The following is a 17,374-nucleotide window of genomic DNA, read 5'->3' as shown; positions in this document are numbered from 1 at the left end:
CACCATGTGGTATTCCTCACAGGTCACACCATTCTCAGAGACCTCCTTTTCTTGTACTGTTGTTTGGTTCCTTCTGATAAGTTAAAAGCTATACATCTTTCTAACTGTTTTGTCTATAATCTGTGTACTCTCAACCAGGGTATATTCTAGAAATTACACTTGCTGAGTTTTTAAGGCATTTTTCTCGTTATGTTCACCTTCTTTTAAATCTTGAAAATATAATAGCTATTTTTGAAGTCCTTAGTTGCTAATTCTGTGGTCTGATTTTTTAAATAGTATTGCTTTCTGTATTCTAGGCTAGCCTGGAACTCATAGTTTTGCCTTATATACACTCCTCACCCCACCTTTTTACCTGTATCTGAGTATGCAACCCAAGTCCTCACAAATGCTAGGGAAGCACTTTACCACTGAGCCAAGCCTGTGTATATATTTTCCACTCTTAGTTGAGCCATATTGTCGTCCTCCTTGTACACCACGTCTGACACCTGGAAGCAGGATATTTTGGGGTTTGAGGCTGCATTCTTTTTTATATTCTCAACCTGTAGGGAATGATCCCTTGGGGTGGGGGGGTCACATATCAGATTTGTTTTTCATAACAGTAGCAAAACTAGTTATGAAGTACTACAAAATCATTTTATGGTTAGGGGTCACAACATGGGGAACTGTACTAAAGGGCTGAAGCATTAAGGTTTATAGAACCACTGCTCTAATGAGTGTTAGGCTTTCTCATACTATGAACTATTACAGATTACTTTGGCTTTTGTCAAGGCTGTTCGGCTTCCAGAACAAACCTGAAGTTGGGTGTGGTGGTACATGCCTTTAATCCTAGCACCCCCCAGGAGAGGAAGGCTAAGTTCAAGGCCATCCTTATCTACATGTTCATTCAGTTCCAGGACAGCCAGAACTATAGAGACCTTGTCTCAAAACAAAAAAAAGCAAACCTTAAAAGTTAATTGAAGGTGTACTGGTATGGTGTTTGAGACAGGATGGCAATATGTAGCTCTGTCTGCCCTAGAAATCACAATTTCTGACAAGGCTGGACTTGAATTTGTGGCAGTCCCAAATGCCTTTGTGTCCTGAGAGGCACAACTACAAAGAGTCCCTTATTGCTGTGTGATGCATTGTATCACTCTCTGTTGAAAGCAGCTAGCAGTATAGCAAGCCAGGCCTGTCCTTAGGCTGACAGACTTCCGTGCATTCTCTGTGAGCTGAGCAGCAGTAGCAAGGTCCTTCCAGCCTTCTTTTTCTCATGCACATCATGGAAGAAAGGAAGTTGTGGTTTTCATGTAATTTCTGGCAGACTTAGGAGACTGTGGGAAGGTCCTGGCAGTTCCATCAGTTAATTCTTAACATGTTATGGCAAAACAAGAAGTTTGCTTTATGAAAAGTGATAGGTGGACTGAGTACAACAGGGAGGCTTTGGGGTTCTCCTGAGGTGACTGCCTTGGTATTTACTTGAGGGTTTTGGTGGCTGAGAAATAATAAATCCCTCCCTCTGGTTCTGCAGCAGGTAAGACTAAAGTTTGGGGTGAAGTGGGCTAGAACTCTAATCCTGGCTTTCTCTTTACTAAGTGGCTAAGTCCTCTATCTCTTCTGCCAGATTGCTTACCTGAAATATAGCATGAAGTTCTACTAAAACAGCAGGCTTCAGTAGGTGGTGATGTTTTTGTGACTGCTAGTTTAGGTGAGGGTTCCAAAGACCTCTGCTGGGAGGTGGTACATGGCTCAAGGTCAGTTAGCATCAGAACTTTGGCTTCCCATCATAGTACTGTTAGAATGCCCAGGGCTGGGTTAAATTCCTTGCCTGGCATCTGGTTGGTCACCTGTATACATTTGTTAGCATCTCATTGTTTAGGGCAGAAGTCATCAATCCAAATCCCATGGAGTAGGTATACCCAGAAGGGGGCTATTGCCCATTTGCAGGAGGAGCTGCTGTTATCATACTGGGTGGTGCCTGTAGCACAATTTGGGCAGATTGTGGGATGACAGTAAAGTTTCTATGCAATATGATTTTATTACCTTGGAAACAGCCTGAACCAAAAGATAGTTAAAAATGGCCAAAAATATTTAAAAATAATAGTCATTTGTTCCTTACATGAATACTTTCAGATTGACATTAAATTACTGAACACATGGAATCCCAGTAAGGCAGGTGAACACCCAGTGCTGAATGTGTGGGCACTCCTTGGTAGCAATGGGATGACTCTTCCCAGTTGTTTGGAGGTTGTTCCAGAATAGGTAACAGGAAGACCAGGCTGCCTGTGTTGTCATTGCTCATTCTGTTGGCCCTCTGTGATGGAGGCTGACACAGAACCCTGGCCCTTGTTGACATCACTGATGCACACCCACTGTCCATCCACCGACTCTTTCCACAGGGTCACCTGCAAGTTAGCACACAAAAGTTACGGGTCTGTGCCTGTTCTGCTGCTCTTTAGCCTCATCCTCAGTACAAACACAGAGGCCAAGGGAAAAAGCATTTACCTCCACTACACTTGCTCAAAATGCACCCACAGGGAATGCATTAACTAGAGTTGACAGTGAGAGAGGAAGTATGTGGCTGAGAGCAGGCCAGGTTAGGCCATCTTTGTCACCAAGTGTTAAAAGCACAAATTAGATAGGACACAACTATTAGATGCAGGACCATTGCAGAGCAAACAGCTAAAAAGGTCTGTCCCTGCCTGTGGCTCCTCAGAAGGGCATATGTCTTGTGCAGCTCACCTGTACCTGTTAACAGAAGTCGGATCCTTACTTCATACATAGGGTGAGAAATGGCCTGAGAAGGCAGGCTGTTCAAGAATGCAAACTTAAGGGGTTGGGGATTTAGCTCAGTGGTAGAGCGCTTGCCTAGCAAACGCAAGGCCCTGGGTTCGGTCCCCAGCTCCGGGAAACAAAAAAAACAAGAATGCAAACTTAAATTATCAGGTCCTGACTCTGGTACAAAGAAATAAAGGAGGATAACTATCTTTTGAGATGGGGCCTGCAAGTCTGTCCTGGAATTACTGCAGAGCAGAAAAGACTACCTGCAGAGGATGTGAAGAAATGTTTGTACTCATCTCTTAGCAATGGACAATGTTGCTTACATGTTAGCTTAAAAAAGGGAAGCCATAATGGTAAATGAGATAAGCCAGCCAGAAAGTAGAGTGGGTAAGTGAAGGAAGCTAGTTAATAGGCACCGAGTTTTTTTTACAAGCTTAAGAGTTCTGAAGATCAGTTGCACGGTGTCAACACATAATACTTAAAGTCTAATTTACCATATTTTCGAGAAAATATGGAGGTGTTCCTTAGTCTCCTTTTTCTGCCCTTTGTTGGTCTTTCCAGTGGCCACTTGGCTCATAGCAGAAGCAGGAGGTGGAGACATAGAAGGTGGTAAAAGTTCCTGGAACTCTCCTGATGCTTAGGAAAGAGCCCCAGGCTCTCCTTGCAGGTCAGGCTATACTGCAGCTATGCAACCAAGTTCTTTTCTGTGTCATACAGGACACAGTACCTCAGAGGGTTGAAGAGACTGAGATATGATTCAGATCTACCTCTATGATGGAACCAGTTACTGTACATGGCCAGGAGGTGAAAAACCATTAGGGCCTTATATGCTTGCCCCCCTGGAAATGGGGTATACCTTATTGTCTCCACCTGACACAGCCAGGATATTTGCTGTGATGGACCAGCTCACGTGCCACACGACATCATTGAACTTGTGTAGGAGTTTAGGTGACCACATATTGCCTGAGGCGTCATCACAAGTCCAAATAAACACTCGCCCATCCTAGGGAAAGAAACACATCAGGAGATGGGGGTACAAGCATTCTCCCCAGGGGGCAGGTATCTGTACTGGCAGAGAAGGAGAGCAGCCACACTAAAGAGTCTGTTTCAGATCCTTTCACCCTGAACACATCGCACAAATAGGCCGGGGTCTGGACTCTGTGGTTTCAGAGATGAATCCAGGGTACTGCTATACATATTCTGTTTTTCTTCCTGGCTGGCTAGTGTTTCTCACGTGAACACGGTCAACCATCTTACAAACCATACTCAGAGATGGAGCAAACAAGAATGTCCAATAAAATACTAATGGACCTGAAGACCTTGCCTCTTATTTGTCATCCCTGTGATGACAGGAAATAAGGGAAGGGTGGACCCAAGGCACTAAGTCTGGGCACCTCCATTCCTCTCCTTCGTAAGGGTCAGGAAGAACCGAAACTTGGCTCTAAGCTTGGCACTAGTTCTTAAGCTACATCAGACTCACGTACACTGGTCCTACACGGTCCTTCTGTTCTCTGCCCAGGTCTAAAAGATGCCTGCTATGTATCTTTCACTCTAGGCAGACTGAAAGGAACTCACTCAAGGCTGAAACGGGATGTTCTCATGGTGTGGGGCTGACCTGAGAGCAGCTGGCAATGGTGCTGGTGGGCAAGCCAATGGAGGGGGCCCAGGCAACGTCTCGAACCCAGTCACTGTGTGCCTCTAGCTTTTGCTCCTCCTTCCACTGGCCATCCTCCTCTTCCCTGCAGAGGAAACCAGAGCAAGAATACAGTGGCTAGCAGGCAGATATTCCCAACTTGGGTAAAGGGTTCAGCTTTCGAGTTTCATCAATGAGTCCAATGGGTAGAATTCTAAGCTGCACATAAGGTCTCCAGTAAATGCCCTTTCATCCATAGCTCCAAAGTTTGGGGAATACTAAAATGCTTAGAAAAAGAAGTCCTAACAGACTTGAAAACAGATGGTTATTGATAGAGAGAAAGAAAGGTGATCTTGCTTCTTGTACACTGTAGCTGAGCAATGACAGGCAGAAAAGAAGTGTCCCTTTGAAGAAATGTCCACAAAACTCACTGACCTCCACAACTTGATGAGATTGTCACAGCCACCTGATGCAAACTTCTTGATGTAATTGGGTTTCTGTCCGGATGGTTGGTCTATAAGGCTTCCAGGCACAACAGCTGGGGCCCAACTGACAGCATTACAGCCAATCTGCAGAGGGGAACCTTTGGTGAGGCTATGCATAGCAATAAATTTTTTTTCCCCATTCATTCCTGGTGATTTCCCTCTTGTTGTCAGGACTTTGATTACAGCACACAGATAATGTGATGAGTAAGAATCAGGCACTGATGTAATACTAGCATGGAAGGCAGGATAAGGGGACATGGGACAGTTAGATTCCTTAAGGCCACTGGCCAACCAACCTAGCCAAATCCATGTACTCCAGATTCAGTAAGAGATCCCATCTCAAAATGTGAAGAGCAACAAGAGAAAGACATTGCCAACCTTGGGCATATATATATACACCTATGCACACCCATACTACTAACAAGTACACACAACACATACACAGTAGGGGTTAGCCTTAAAGGCAAATTATTAGACCAACAGACTACTCAGTAAAAAATCTTAAGGGCCAGAAAGGCATAGAGTGCTATGTTTCAAGTCCTGAAAGAAAATAACAGGAGAATAGTGCAGAATCATGAGAGAAATGAAGAGCTTATAAGAGCATAAGGAGACTTGGCCTCAAAACTAGCTTTGTAAATGGTAGAGAGTCCTATACCAGAGGGAGGAAGAAAGATCACTCTCAGAGCACATAGAACTTTAAATACCACTAGAAATAAGACATGCAAATGAGTAACAGCAAAGAAACATTAACACAGTGAGTCATCAAGCCACAAAGAGAAGGTTGAAAAGGCACATTAAACGGGGCTTAAACTAGATGACTTTTCATGGCAACTCTGATTGTGGTTTACTTTTTCTTCTTGGTGACAAGATCTAGCTATGTAGCTGGGTTGGGTTGGTTTACACTTGAGCTTTCCTCCTTTCTACCTCAGTTTCCCAATGTAAATAATATTAATTTACCGATTAAGACACAGACTGGGCCTGAGGAGATGGTTCAGTACTTGTTGCAAAGGAATGAAAACCTGGATTTGGACTCTTAGAACACATTAAAAAACAGACATGAGCCTGGTGTGGTGGTGTAAGCCTTTAATCCTCACACTCAGGAGGCAGAAGCAGGTGGATCTCCTGAGTTGAGACCATTTTGGTCTACAAATCGAGTTCCAGGGCTTCACAGAGAAAACCCTTTGAAAAACAACAAAAACCAACCAACCAGGCATAGTGATATGCACTTGCTCAGTTTTGCACTAGTAGGGCAGAGATAGGAGGACTCCTGAAGCTCACTAGCCAGATAGTCATCCAAATTAGTGAGCTTCCGGTTCAGTAAGAAACTGTCTCATCCAATAAGGTGCATAGTGACAGACATCACTGATCTGCCTCCACATGAGTATGAACTTGTATACATGCATATTCCTCCTACACACAAATGGACTTTGAACAAGAACCAATAATATGCTTGATGTAACTCACCTTAGCAGCAAGAGACAAATATTAAAAGTGAAAGGCTAAGAAATCAATCAACAGAATTGAAACCAGGCAATAATAGTACTGGACAAAACAGACTTAACAAAGATTTATTGTTTTGCAGACAAAACAGTAAGATACAAAGGTCACATGATCAATTGATATGAAGATAATAACTCAATATGCATGCACTGAGTTTAAGAGCATACAGCTATAAGACAAATATTATTAAAGGAAGAGAGGGCCTCAGATACATAGTGTTAGCAAATTCAAAAGTCTGAAATTCTTATTTCTGAAAAAAGTGGACCAAGACTGGAAATCAACAGTAAGAGAAACTGCAGAAATTACACATGGAGACTATGATGGCTAATTTTCAACATCGACTTGATTTAGATTCACCTTGGAAACAAACAACTGGGGATGTCTACAAGGACATTTCCAAAACACTCAAGTAAATAGAAGCAGTACAGTCCCAAGGGCTTAGGATCCTGGACTACATAAAAAAGAGAAAGTGAGCTGAACACTATCCCACTCCCATCCCCCCATTTCCTGACTGCTGATGCCGTGTGACAAATTGCTTCACCAGTTGACAGGCTACCGTCAAAATAAGCCTTTCCTTTCTTGAGTTGCTTTTGTCAGAGATTTTGCCATAGCAAGGAGAAAAATTACCAATATAGATACTATAAAGAGTTCTGAACAATAAGTTACTAAAAAAATTAAGTGGGAAATAAAATTTCTTTCTTTGTTTTTTGTTTGTTTGGAGACAGGGTTTCTTTGGGGAGTCCTGGCTGTCTCAGAACTTGTTCTATGGACCAGGCTGGCTTCAAACTTGGAGATCTGCTTGCCTCTGCCTCCCAAATGCTGGAATTAAAGGTGTGAGCTGCAACTGCTCAGCTTGAGAAAATTTCTTAAATAAATGTAAACATGCCAAAAGCATACAATGTATAGTAGTACATTGAGGGGAAAAAAATAGCAAAAGCAGTACAAAGAGGAAACTTAACAACACCGAGATCCTACATCCAAACAGAACACAAGTCTAGTTTCAAGGGAACCAATGACTGTGGCCTCCAAAGGCACTGTACTCATTTATGTGTATACACACCCACACTAAAATCAACTAGTATAAATGCCAACAATACACGAAACAACGTCTAGTTACCCAAGAAATATAAATAATAACACACTGACTCTACCTCTCTCTACTAGGCAAAGGAGCCATCAAGAAAAGAGCTGCACACTCTGAGGTGGATGAGGTGGGAGAAAGAGTGCTTACAGAGTGCTGGGAGCAGTGATAAGGGTGGTGAGGTTGTATGTAAGTTAGTGCAGCTACTATAGAAAAGAACTCTATAGGATCCTGCAATACCATTCCTGGATGTATATATACCCGAAGGACTCTTAGCATAGCCCGGGGATAATTCAACATTTACTACTATTCAAAGCAGCTATGAACTGGAGTCCTGTGTACACCATCAAAGAAAACTGCCTAGATATACAATGGAGTTTCTATTCTGCCATGGAAGAATGAAAACATTTCACTTGCAGGATAATAGACTGAATGGGAGATCAACATGTTAAGTAAAATAAGCCTGACTTAGGCAACTATCGCATTTTCTCTCACATACAGAATAGAGACATAAAAAACCAAGACAGTAATATTGACAAGAGACTATTTGGGAAGAGGAAGTGAACTATCTGGAGGAGGAGATGAGAGGGTAACAGGTGAATATGATCTAACTACAGGATATACATGTATGAAAATGTCCAAACTTGTAATTTGATACAGTGAATATACACTAATAGAAAATGCAAAAAGGTAAACATGAAATGCCAGATGACCCAACTGTTTCATAGAATATATACTTAAGGGTAGGGAATTAGGGACAGATACAAAAAAACCCCATAAACATTCATAGCAACATTTACTAATAGAGACTGAAAATGCCCATTATCAGACAGGGTTTGTGTCAAATCACTAACTGACACATGCTATGACAGGCAAACTCTGAAAGTGAATACTTGCTAGTTTGTTCATTCGTTTGTTTCTTTCTAATGGTTTTTCTAGATATGGCTTCTCTGTGTCTTAAAACTTGTTCTGTAAACCAGGCTGGCTTCAAACTTACAGAGATCTACTTGCCTCTGCCTTCCAAGTGTTGAAAATTAAAGGAGTGTGCCACCATGCCCATCCATTTGTTTTTTCATATGAAAGTGTTTTTGAGAATTACAGGACACTCAGAGGCTCAAGAAATGTGAGTTTCCACTTCCCACAATGCTTTCTGGCTTATTTCATACTTAAGGTCCAAGGATCAGAAAGCACCGGGAGTTAGATCTCTAGGCCATTGTTCAAAACTCACTGGTTCTGGGGACCCATAATGCTTGTCAGCCTCAGGCTTCTGTAGTAAGGTGGCTGGTCAAAGTGCCCCCAGTGCTTCTGTCCCCAACCTGGGTCTTACTAGGAGAAACCAGTGCTACTTCTGCCTTAGGTTGAGAAGGCTGGTGTGGCTATTGTCCCTCATAATAAAGTGGCTCTAGCAAGTTTAACCTATGACCTTTCCCAGCCATACCCACTCTTTCTCCTAGGAGCACAGAAGACTTTAGTACAGCAACTGCTGCTCTCTCTTCCATGCAAAAGGCTGGGGCTGGACTCACCGTGTGAGCATTGTTAATCTTCTTCACTTCCCACTGGCCTTCCCCTGTATAAGTCAGCAGCGAGATGGCACCATCTGAACTCCCACAGGCCAGGATCAGGCCATAGTCATGAGGGGCCCAGCAAACAGAGTTCACTGTGGAAAGGAGGTACAGTGAGAAGACTTCATTCTATATCTACTATTCTGCCACATTCTTAGAAAAACCACAGGGACTGCCAGCAGCCAGTTGACATTTGGCCAAATGACAAATTAACTCCTAACAGTATTTCCTAAGTCTGTCTTCACAAAGCAAGGAAGAGATTCTAGGCTGAGCCTTAGAAAGCCACACTGTACTTAGAAACCTCTTTCTCTGGATTGGCTTTAGGTCTTGGCGACTGACCTCTGCTGGGGATAGACTAGTGAAAAAGCTAACAAATGTCTAAAGGGTGGACAGCAGCAAGAGAAGGGTCTGGGATGTGACCAGAACTAGGGCTTTTCTCACCCACAAGACCTTCCTACTCACCTGCCAACTCTACATACCTGAGGAGTCATGTCCTGAGTGCTCATGGGTCTTTTCCCAAGTGCCGTTTTCTTCCTTCCAGATAATGACTTTCCGGTCATAGGAACAGGAAGCCAGGATATTGCCATACATGGGGTGAGCCCAGGCCACCTGCCACACTGGCCCCTCATGTCTGTAAGGGAGGGTGTTAAAGGCTACTCAGAGGTTCAGGGGACCCAAAGTACCAGTTCCCTTTGGAGAGACAACACAATATTCCCACTATCTTAAGTTTTTGAGGCAGGGTCTCATGCTGTAGGTCAGGTTAGCATTGAGCTTGTAACCCTCCCAAATGCTAGGACAAAAGAATGTGCCACCACACTTAAATTTGGTTTGTGTTCTACTATGTTTAGAATGAGAACTCTGCATCTTGAAATGACTTACTAAGACATTAAATTATCTCTGTCAAAACCAAGTAGCAAGTGGGAGGTCTAACAATCTGTAATTTCTTTTTTTTTTTAAAGATTTATTTATTTGTTTTATGTACAGCATTCTGCCTGCATATGTGACTGTAGGCCAGAAGAGGGCACCAGATCTCATTACAGATGGTTGTGAGCCACCATGTGGTTGCTGGGAATTGAACTCATGACCTCTGGAAGAGCAGTCAGTGCTCTTAACCACTGAGCCATCTCTCCAGCCCACAATCTGTAATTTCAAAGTCATAATGAGCACAAATGATATTCTTAGACAGCTCCATGTAAGATGAAAATATGTCTGATTTTTCTTGGTGACAAAGTGAGTGACAAGTAGGAGTTTCCAGTCTACATCCAAAATAGAAAAAATGGTAAATTCAGAGTCATGTAAATAAATGTGATTGTTTTCCCTGTCCTAGTTTGCCAAACTTGTGACCCAGTTCACAGAACTCTAGCAGACCCAGGTACCCAGGTAAGGAATCCACACTATGTCTCAAAGAGATGTGATCATGAAAATGAGCCAAGACCCCAAGGGCTAGTGGGGGAGAAAGCAAACATCTTTTAAATAATCCTTGGCCATCTATCTGCCATGAGCAAACAGAACAAGATGTATAAAATTTGTCTTATGGGCCTAGCGAGATGGCCTAGTGGGTAAAAGCACCTGCTGTGTAAGCCTGAGTTCAATCCCCTGAACCCATGGAAAGGTAGAAGGAGAAAACTCCACAAAGTTGTCTTTTGACTGCCACATATGAGCCTGTACATGTGTCCCAAGTTCATCTCACGATCATACTTCCTAAATGACACTTCAGGTGAAATGCCTAAATGTGTGCAGGTTGGTACTATAGTGTTCATTAATTCTGAACATGACAGTGGTTGCCCACATCAAAGATATATTGATGGGCCCTGGATAGTCAGGATTACCCCAGCTGGGGTTAAGCAGAGGAGGGCCAGGCCTCCTGGTGGTAGAACTGAGGATCATACTTGAATGTCTCTGTGCCCTTATCTACACCTCTGCTAAGGGCAGAGGCATCTGGGCTTTAAGCATCCTCACTGGTTAATGTACTCTGGGATTGCTCTGAATTTGTGCTTTCATCCTTCCTCCCAGGCCTGAGAATCTAGCTATCCCATGACCTTCTCCATGCTTGTTTACACTTACCCTCTGAGGTCTGCGATGAGGATCTGCCCTCCATTTCGCACATCAAAAATTTTGACAGACCTATCTGAGGAGCAGGTTGCTAGGCGGGTGCCATAATAGTCCATCTGCGCATCATGCTGCAAGGGAAGGACAGCTAGGGAAGCCTGCAGGACAGGTGCATAACCCCCACGCCAGGCCCCTACAGACTCAAGTCAGATTTCAGGAATAGCCAGCTGCCACCTGCAGCAGCTAGAAACTTTCAACCAAAAGTGATGCATGGACCTTAACATTTCTTTGTCACCTTTCTACTCAAGAAAAAGGATTCTTCTGGAAGGCCATCTTTCTACTGGGTCAGGCTTTGCTCTCCTGGTAAGTAGGCTTGTAGGTCCATTTAAAAACCCTTTTCAGCAGAGTGCTGTCATACTGGTAAGGAAGTATCTAAAAAGGAAATTCTATGTCCTTAGCTTATCTGCTGTACAAGCTTTGAAAAATTAGCTTATTTATTTAACCTTCAGTTTCCATATCTTAAGAAGGACTAAGGAGCTTCACGGGTCCTTGAAGGCATAACAAGGTACTGAATGGAAAGTACTTAGGGTCTGATGACAAGTTTAGAGAGCATAGAGATGTCTCTAACTACTATACTGCCTCATGTGATCCCCAGGAGGAAACCAAGGTGGGTCACTGGCAGAGGTGCTGAGACTGGATCTTCTTGCTCTTGGGTCCATGCCAGCTCCAGCCAGGTGGCCTCACAGCTAGACTACTCACCACCAAAACCAACAAGATGCACAGTTTGGTATCAGAACCCCCAAACCAAGTGCCAGTGGTTAAGTGTGGAGGTCAGGGACTTAACAGGAAAGACTGAGGCCACTAAGCCTGGGCCCTGCTCAAAGGTTGCCTGCATTGTTTGGCTCCAGGAAGCAGGCTGAGTTTCTCAGTTAGGGACTTCAACCTCTGGACCTTCCCTAGCAGTTCTACACTGTGCCCTGTGTTGGCCTATCAAGAAACGCCCTGAGAGGCCCAAGGGCCTGGTATGGGCTACTCTCTGGGACAGAAGTGTACTGGCTTCTGCCCTACACTTTTACTGTGGCTGTTAGACTTCCTGCTCTCCCTAAGTCCCTTTCAGTAGAGCTAAGAAATAGCCTTAGGAGAAAGACAAATGGGAAGATGGTTGTCAAACCTCTGCAGCCTTACTCTTAAGAGCAGGCACTGTACTGGCCAAAGACTGAAGGGCCTGAACTGTACAACAGAGCCAGGTTCTCACAGCAAAGATAGGCCACTGTAAACACTGCCAACTCAGAGGTCATGTAGGAAAATGATTAACCCCCAGAGGTTATGGCCTGCTGGGAGCTAATATAGTCAAAATGCTCACTGAGGGGAATGCCCATGTCCAGGCCCGGGAAAAGGGCTGAATGGATACTTACAATCATGTCCTCATGAGAGGTATCCACAGTGTTAATTACTGACACCTAGAACCAAAGACATTCTGTGAATTCAGTGATAGTAGCCACAACAATCATCTCATTAAAGAACCAATTGTTTCTGAAATTCTTATGGGCATTCATTCACTCATTCATTCACTGGCATGCTCATTCTATAAACTCTTTCTTTCTCATGTGACTTGCTCTCATTATGTAGTTCAGTCTGGCGTTGAACTCAGTATCCTTCTGCCTCAGCCTCCCAAATGCCAGGATTACATATGTGCATTTTTACTACAGACCTTCTTGTATTGAGCACTGTGTGAAGGACTGCACAGTGTGGAGTGGCAGTTCTTGCCTCAGAGGAGCTCATGTGTACAACCTGCCAGTAGCCAGATCAGCCATACTGTGGTTTACGTGGGTAGGAGGAGTCCAAGATAAAAGGGATACACAGCTACCTTAAGGGATGAGAACCTTGTTGCTCAGAAAGAAGATATAATCCAAGCAGGAAGGGATCCCATGGGCAAAGGTAGTCTTAGACCTTGAGGTCAGTGGGACCAAGCAAGAACAGAGTTCACATTCCCTTTCTGCATCACAAGTGATTCTGATGGCCCAGACAGGTTATAATTCAAGACCAAGATTTGACTTTAGTTTCTTCTGAGGCTACTCTCTGACCTACTATAAACTGTGAAAGGCCTGTCTAGCTAGACTCTTACATACACAACAGCCATGGACAGCTATAGTACTTTATGCTACTTCTCTGCTGGAGAAGGTAAGCTCCCTGAAACTATCTGTAGCTTTGACACATTCTGTCTGTCTGTCTTAGTACAGAGGTCTAGCTGACCTAGAACTCACTACATAGACCAGGCTGCCCTCAAACTCTGAGATTTATCTGCTTTTATCTTATTGAGTGCTGGGATTAAAGGAAGGCACCATCACATACCTCAGCTTTAGATCTAAGTTATTTAGCACAATGTTTTACAGACAGAGGGACTCAGTAGCTATCTACTAAATTAATAAATGAGCAAAGATATACATTTTTCCCCCCTTGGCTCAGTCACTATTAAATTCTTGGGGAGAGAAAAGTAGACTGAAAAGGTAACTTCCACTGGAGATCGACAGTTCTCACATTTTCAACAAGTCATCTTTTTCAGTGCAAACTTGGCAGTTACAAAGCCTGACTCCTCAAGGCAGGTGTGGTGTTGCAGGTCTTTAATACTCTGGAAGATCAAGAGAGTGGATCAAGAATTCTACAATAGCCTGGGCTACTCTTCAGAAAGGTAGACCCTGGAAGAGTATGGCAACAAGGCATTAAGAAGCCACACATTGAATAAGTACGTGTTTCCTTGAAAATTCTAAATGCTCTAAAAAGTGTCTGCACAGAGTAGAGAAAGAGGAATAGCACCTGCCTGCAGACAATGACATTTTCCCCTGAGCATCAAGAGGTACCAGGTGCAATCAATTATAGTCAACAGAAAAACCAAGCAAGTTAATGTGCCAGTGAAGAGAAACAAATCCTTACTAAACCCACACTGCTGGCAACAGACCTAGCTACTAACCTTCCAACACCCTGCTCCCCAATGCATACCAATATTAGAAGGTGGGTGATGTGCTCAAGAATCCCCACAGTCTGGACTGGCTCGAGGAAAAGGAATTTTATATTGGTGGCCTGTAGGACCTTGGAAAGTTGGCATCCTTCAGCCACTCTCAACCAGCGGCCATGGGCTATGATCCACACTTTGGGATGCTATGTGTTTTAAAGCTCTTGGAGCAGTCCTCTGAAACACCTGACACTTATGTGCTTACTACAATACAGTAAGAAGCAGCACTCAAAACAATTCAGCTCATCAGGATCACACCCGGTACAAACTTAGAATGAACTTGTGTATGAGTCTCCAACTTGGCAACAGAAGAGCCAAAGGCCAACAGAAGGAGGCAGCTCCTTGCACCGCTGTGCCAAGCAAGGTCTAAGACTTCAGAGTTCCATTCACTTAGTGTCTCGGGGGTGGAGGTGGGGGAGTGAAGATATACCACTGATACCATGTAAGTTCAAAAATAAAAGTAAAAAAGCCGAGACGATGCCCTAGAGTCACTCTACTAGGCCTGCCATCAGTTTCCCGAAGGGATCATCACACTTTGGAGTCCTGTGTCCAAGCAACTGATCCCTCCACCACCTTTGCTGAGGTAGTAGGTGGCAGGACCGATGATTAGAAAGATGATTAGAAGAATTTGGATCTTAGCTTGCCACTGTCCAGCGCAAGTGTTGATGATAGCAGCATCTGTTCCGCAGGCTAAGCGCAGGGAGGGGATGTGTGCGATAGTGGGAACGTACTAAAGGCTAGTTAGGCAGTAGATCCTATAATAGCTTTGGCTGTTTTTCTAATTCTGGAGGACAAGACACGGGATGGGCAGGAGGTAACTCAGCAGCCCGGGCCCCTGAGTTCCGGAAGGCCCAGCGGCCTTGCCTTAAGCTCCCGCTCCGAGACCAAAAGAGGCAGGACACGCAAACCTTGAGGTCGTAGCGGTGGTCTGCTCCAAGACCACGACTATCGCAGGGACCGCATCACTTACCATAGCTACAGCAGCGGCGACTCACAGCCTCGGACGTGGCAGCTCAGAACGCTTCACTTCCGGCGCCGGACCGAAGCCGGCAGGCCGTCTACCAGGAGCTTCCGGTTAGCAACACACTGACTCACACGAAGGTTCCGCGTCTTCTGGAGCCTCGGCCCCGCCCTCCTGCAGCTCTGCCCTTATCTTGGCCAACAGCAGGGCTATGGTTGCTGTGGTGATCCTAATCCAGGGATTTTATAATTCGAAGCAGTCACTAGCAGGTTTTTTGGTTTCTTTCTTTCTTTCTTTCTTTTTCTTTCTTTCTTTCTTTCTTTCTTTCTTTCTTTCTTTCTTTCTTTCTTTCTTTTTTGCAGTTTCTTTCTTTCTTTCTTTCTTTCTTTCTTTCTTTCTTTTTTTAACTAGCAGGTTTTCTATTTAGACTAAAATTTTCTGGTTCCTGAGATGCATACATGAAATGACGAGTGGTTACAGCTTCACCCTCCTTTTCTGTGAGCTCTGGGTCCTGCTCATCATGACCGTTGTTGAGGTTAATTTCTCAAGTAGACTGGGCTAGTGCTTTGTTAGGTCTTGCTTTCCATTTAATTTAATGTTGGCTATTGGCTTGCTGTATATTGCTTTATTATGTTTAGGTACGGACCTTGTATCCTGGATCCCTTTAAGACTTTTAGCATGAAGGGGGATTGGATATTGTCAAAGGCTTTTTCTTTAATTTTTTTTTTTTTTCAGAGCTGGGGACTGAACCCAGGGCCTTGCGCTTGCTAGGTGAGCGCTCTACCGCTGAGCTAAATCCCCAACCCCAGGCTTTTTCATTATCTAATCAGATGATCATGTGGGTTATTTTTTCAGTTTGTTTATATGGTGAATTACGTTGATGGGTAAAGCAATTCCACTAAATTCAGGGACAAAACAAGGCTGCACACTCTCTCCCTATCTATTCAACATAGTATTTGACATTCTACCTAGAGCAAAAAGATAATTAAATGAGATACAAATCAAGGGGATACAAACTGGAAAGGAAGAAGTCAACGTTTCACTATTAGCAGATGATATGATAGTACATGTAAATGCACCAGCTTTCTTAAGGGATGGCAAGACAGAGTCTCTTAATCTCTGGGAGTCTGACTGTTTCAAGGGAGAGCAACTGGAAACCCCTCAACCTCTTGTCCTTAGCTTTTGTGCTTATACAGCTGTTTAAGGGGGATGAAGACCTCCAGGACAGCTCTTCAGATGCATGTGGTCCCATTTCCCTCTTAGAAGCCAAGTGGCCCAGAGTGGAACCTCCCCTCCCCATTAACTAAATAAAAAATTTTTTTTTATTGTATGTTGAAACTGATATCAAATACCTTGGCTGCTGAAACTCAAGGAGTGTGAAGGGTTTTTGGAGAGTGACCAGAAGAGTAGCATCCTTATTGTTGGTATCAGGAATTGCCTTTACCTCCAACAGTGACACCATTTGGTCACTGTTGCCATGGCAACTGCCATACATTCCCAGTAAGCTTTTTGGCTCAATTCCCAACACTACCTGGGAGCAGTTACATCATATTCCAAATAAAAGGCAGACGACATCTGCCCTCGCTCACTTTCTTTTCTTTCTCCTCTTTTCTCTTCTTTCTCTCACCCCTTCCCCTTGTCTCGTTCCCCCATTAAATCTCTCCACATGGAACCGTGTTGGTTTGGTGTGCTTTATCTGGGCGGGCACAGGCTGATATTTAAACAATACTTAAATCCTGACACTGCCCTTCCCCCTGGCCGCTGCCACCACCACAGCACCTTTGAAATCTCTTTCCTCCTCCAGTGGAGAACTTTTGCAGGGATTAGAGGAGGTGGTACTTAGGGTAAAACAGAACACAAACTTGAGGAGGCTCCTTGGCCTCCTGTTCTTTGAAGCACAGGCCCCTCTGTAGCTGTATCACTAATCCTTCAACTGATTGGGCCAAATTCTTTTTCTCTGAGCCTGACTTTTCTCCTGTGAAAAATGGTGACAATGGGCATCTTACATGTAAATAAAATGCATTGTTATCAAGGGAATTTCCTATTATAAGTTCTGAAGCTGCAGATATTGAGGATCTGGGATAAGCAGCAACAACTTGCAGGTAGACTGAAAGACATGGTGTTCTAAAGCTTTAGAGGGCCAACTCTGGCTAAAGATGGAATGTTATCAGTACCTCACCTCCTACTTCTAAGGCCTCATTCTTTGCCTCTTTGAGTGGCTGTCTTCTCTGTTAAGTGAGAAGCACAGTAGGGGATCAGCATCTCTTGTCTGAAATACTTGAAAGTGCAGTGCTTCATTTTGGTTTTGTGAACATTTGCATATTCATGAGATATTC

The 17,374-nt window shown here is 43.8% G+C and overlaps 1 protein-coding gene across 1 annotated transcript; it reads right to left on the bottom strand.

Annotated features, from left to right (window-relative positions):
* Positions 1 to 1,994: 1,994 nt before the first annotated feature.
* Positions 1,995 to 15,146, bottom strand: Sec13 (SEC13 homolog, nuclear pore and COPII coat complex component). Its single transcript, XM_032905908.1, has 9 exons — positions 15,048 to 15,146; positions 12,483 to 12,527; positions 11,083 to 11,198; positions 9,498 to 9,649; positions 8,980 to 9,113; positions 4,826 to 4,959; positions 4,373 to 4,496; positions 3,614 to 3,760; positions 1,995 to 2,381 (listed from the first exon to the last, which is right to left on the bottom strand). The coding sequence occupies exons 1-9, from the start codon at positions 15,048 to 15,050 to the stop codon at positions 2,268 to 2,270; spliced, it is 969 nt and encodes a 322-aa protein (XP_032761799.1). The 5' UTR covers positions 15,051 to 15,146; the 3' UTR covers positions 1,995 to 2,267.
* Positions 15,147 to 17,374: the final 2,228 nt, after the last annotated feature.

This window comes from Rattus rattus, chromosome 6 (assembly GCF_011064425.1).
Source record: "Rattus rattus isolate New Zealand chromosome 6, Rrattus_CSIRO_v1, whole genome shotgun sequence".
Classification (NCBI taxonomy): domain Eukaryota; kingdom Metazoa; phylum Chordata; class Mammalia; order Rodentia; family Muridae; genus Rattus; species Rattus rattus.
Note: the sequence above shows the minus strand (reverse complement) of the source record. Positions and strands in the feature narration are given on the sequence as shown.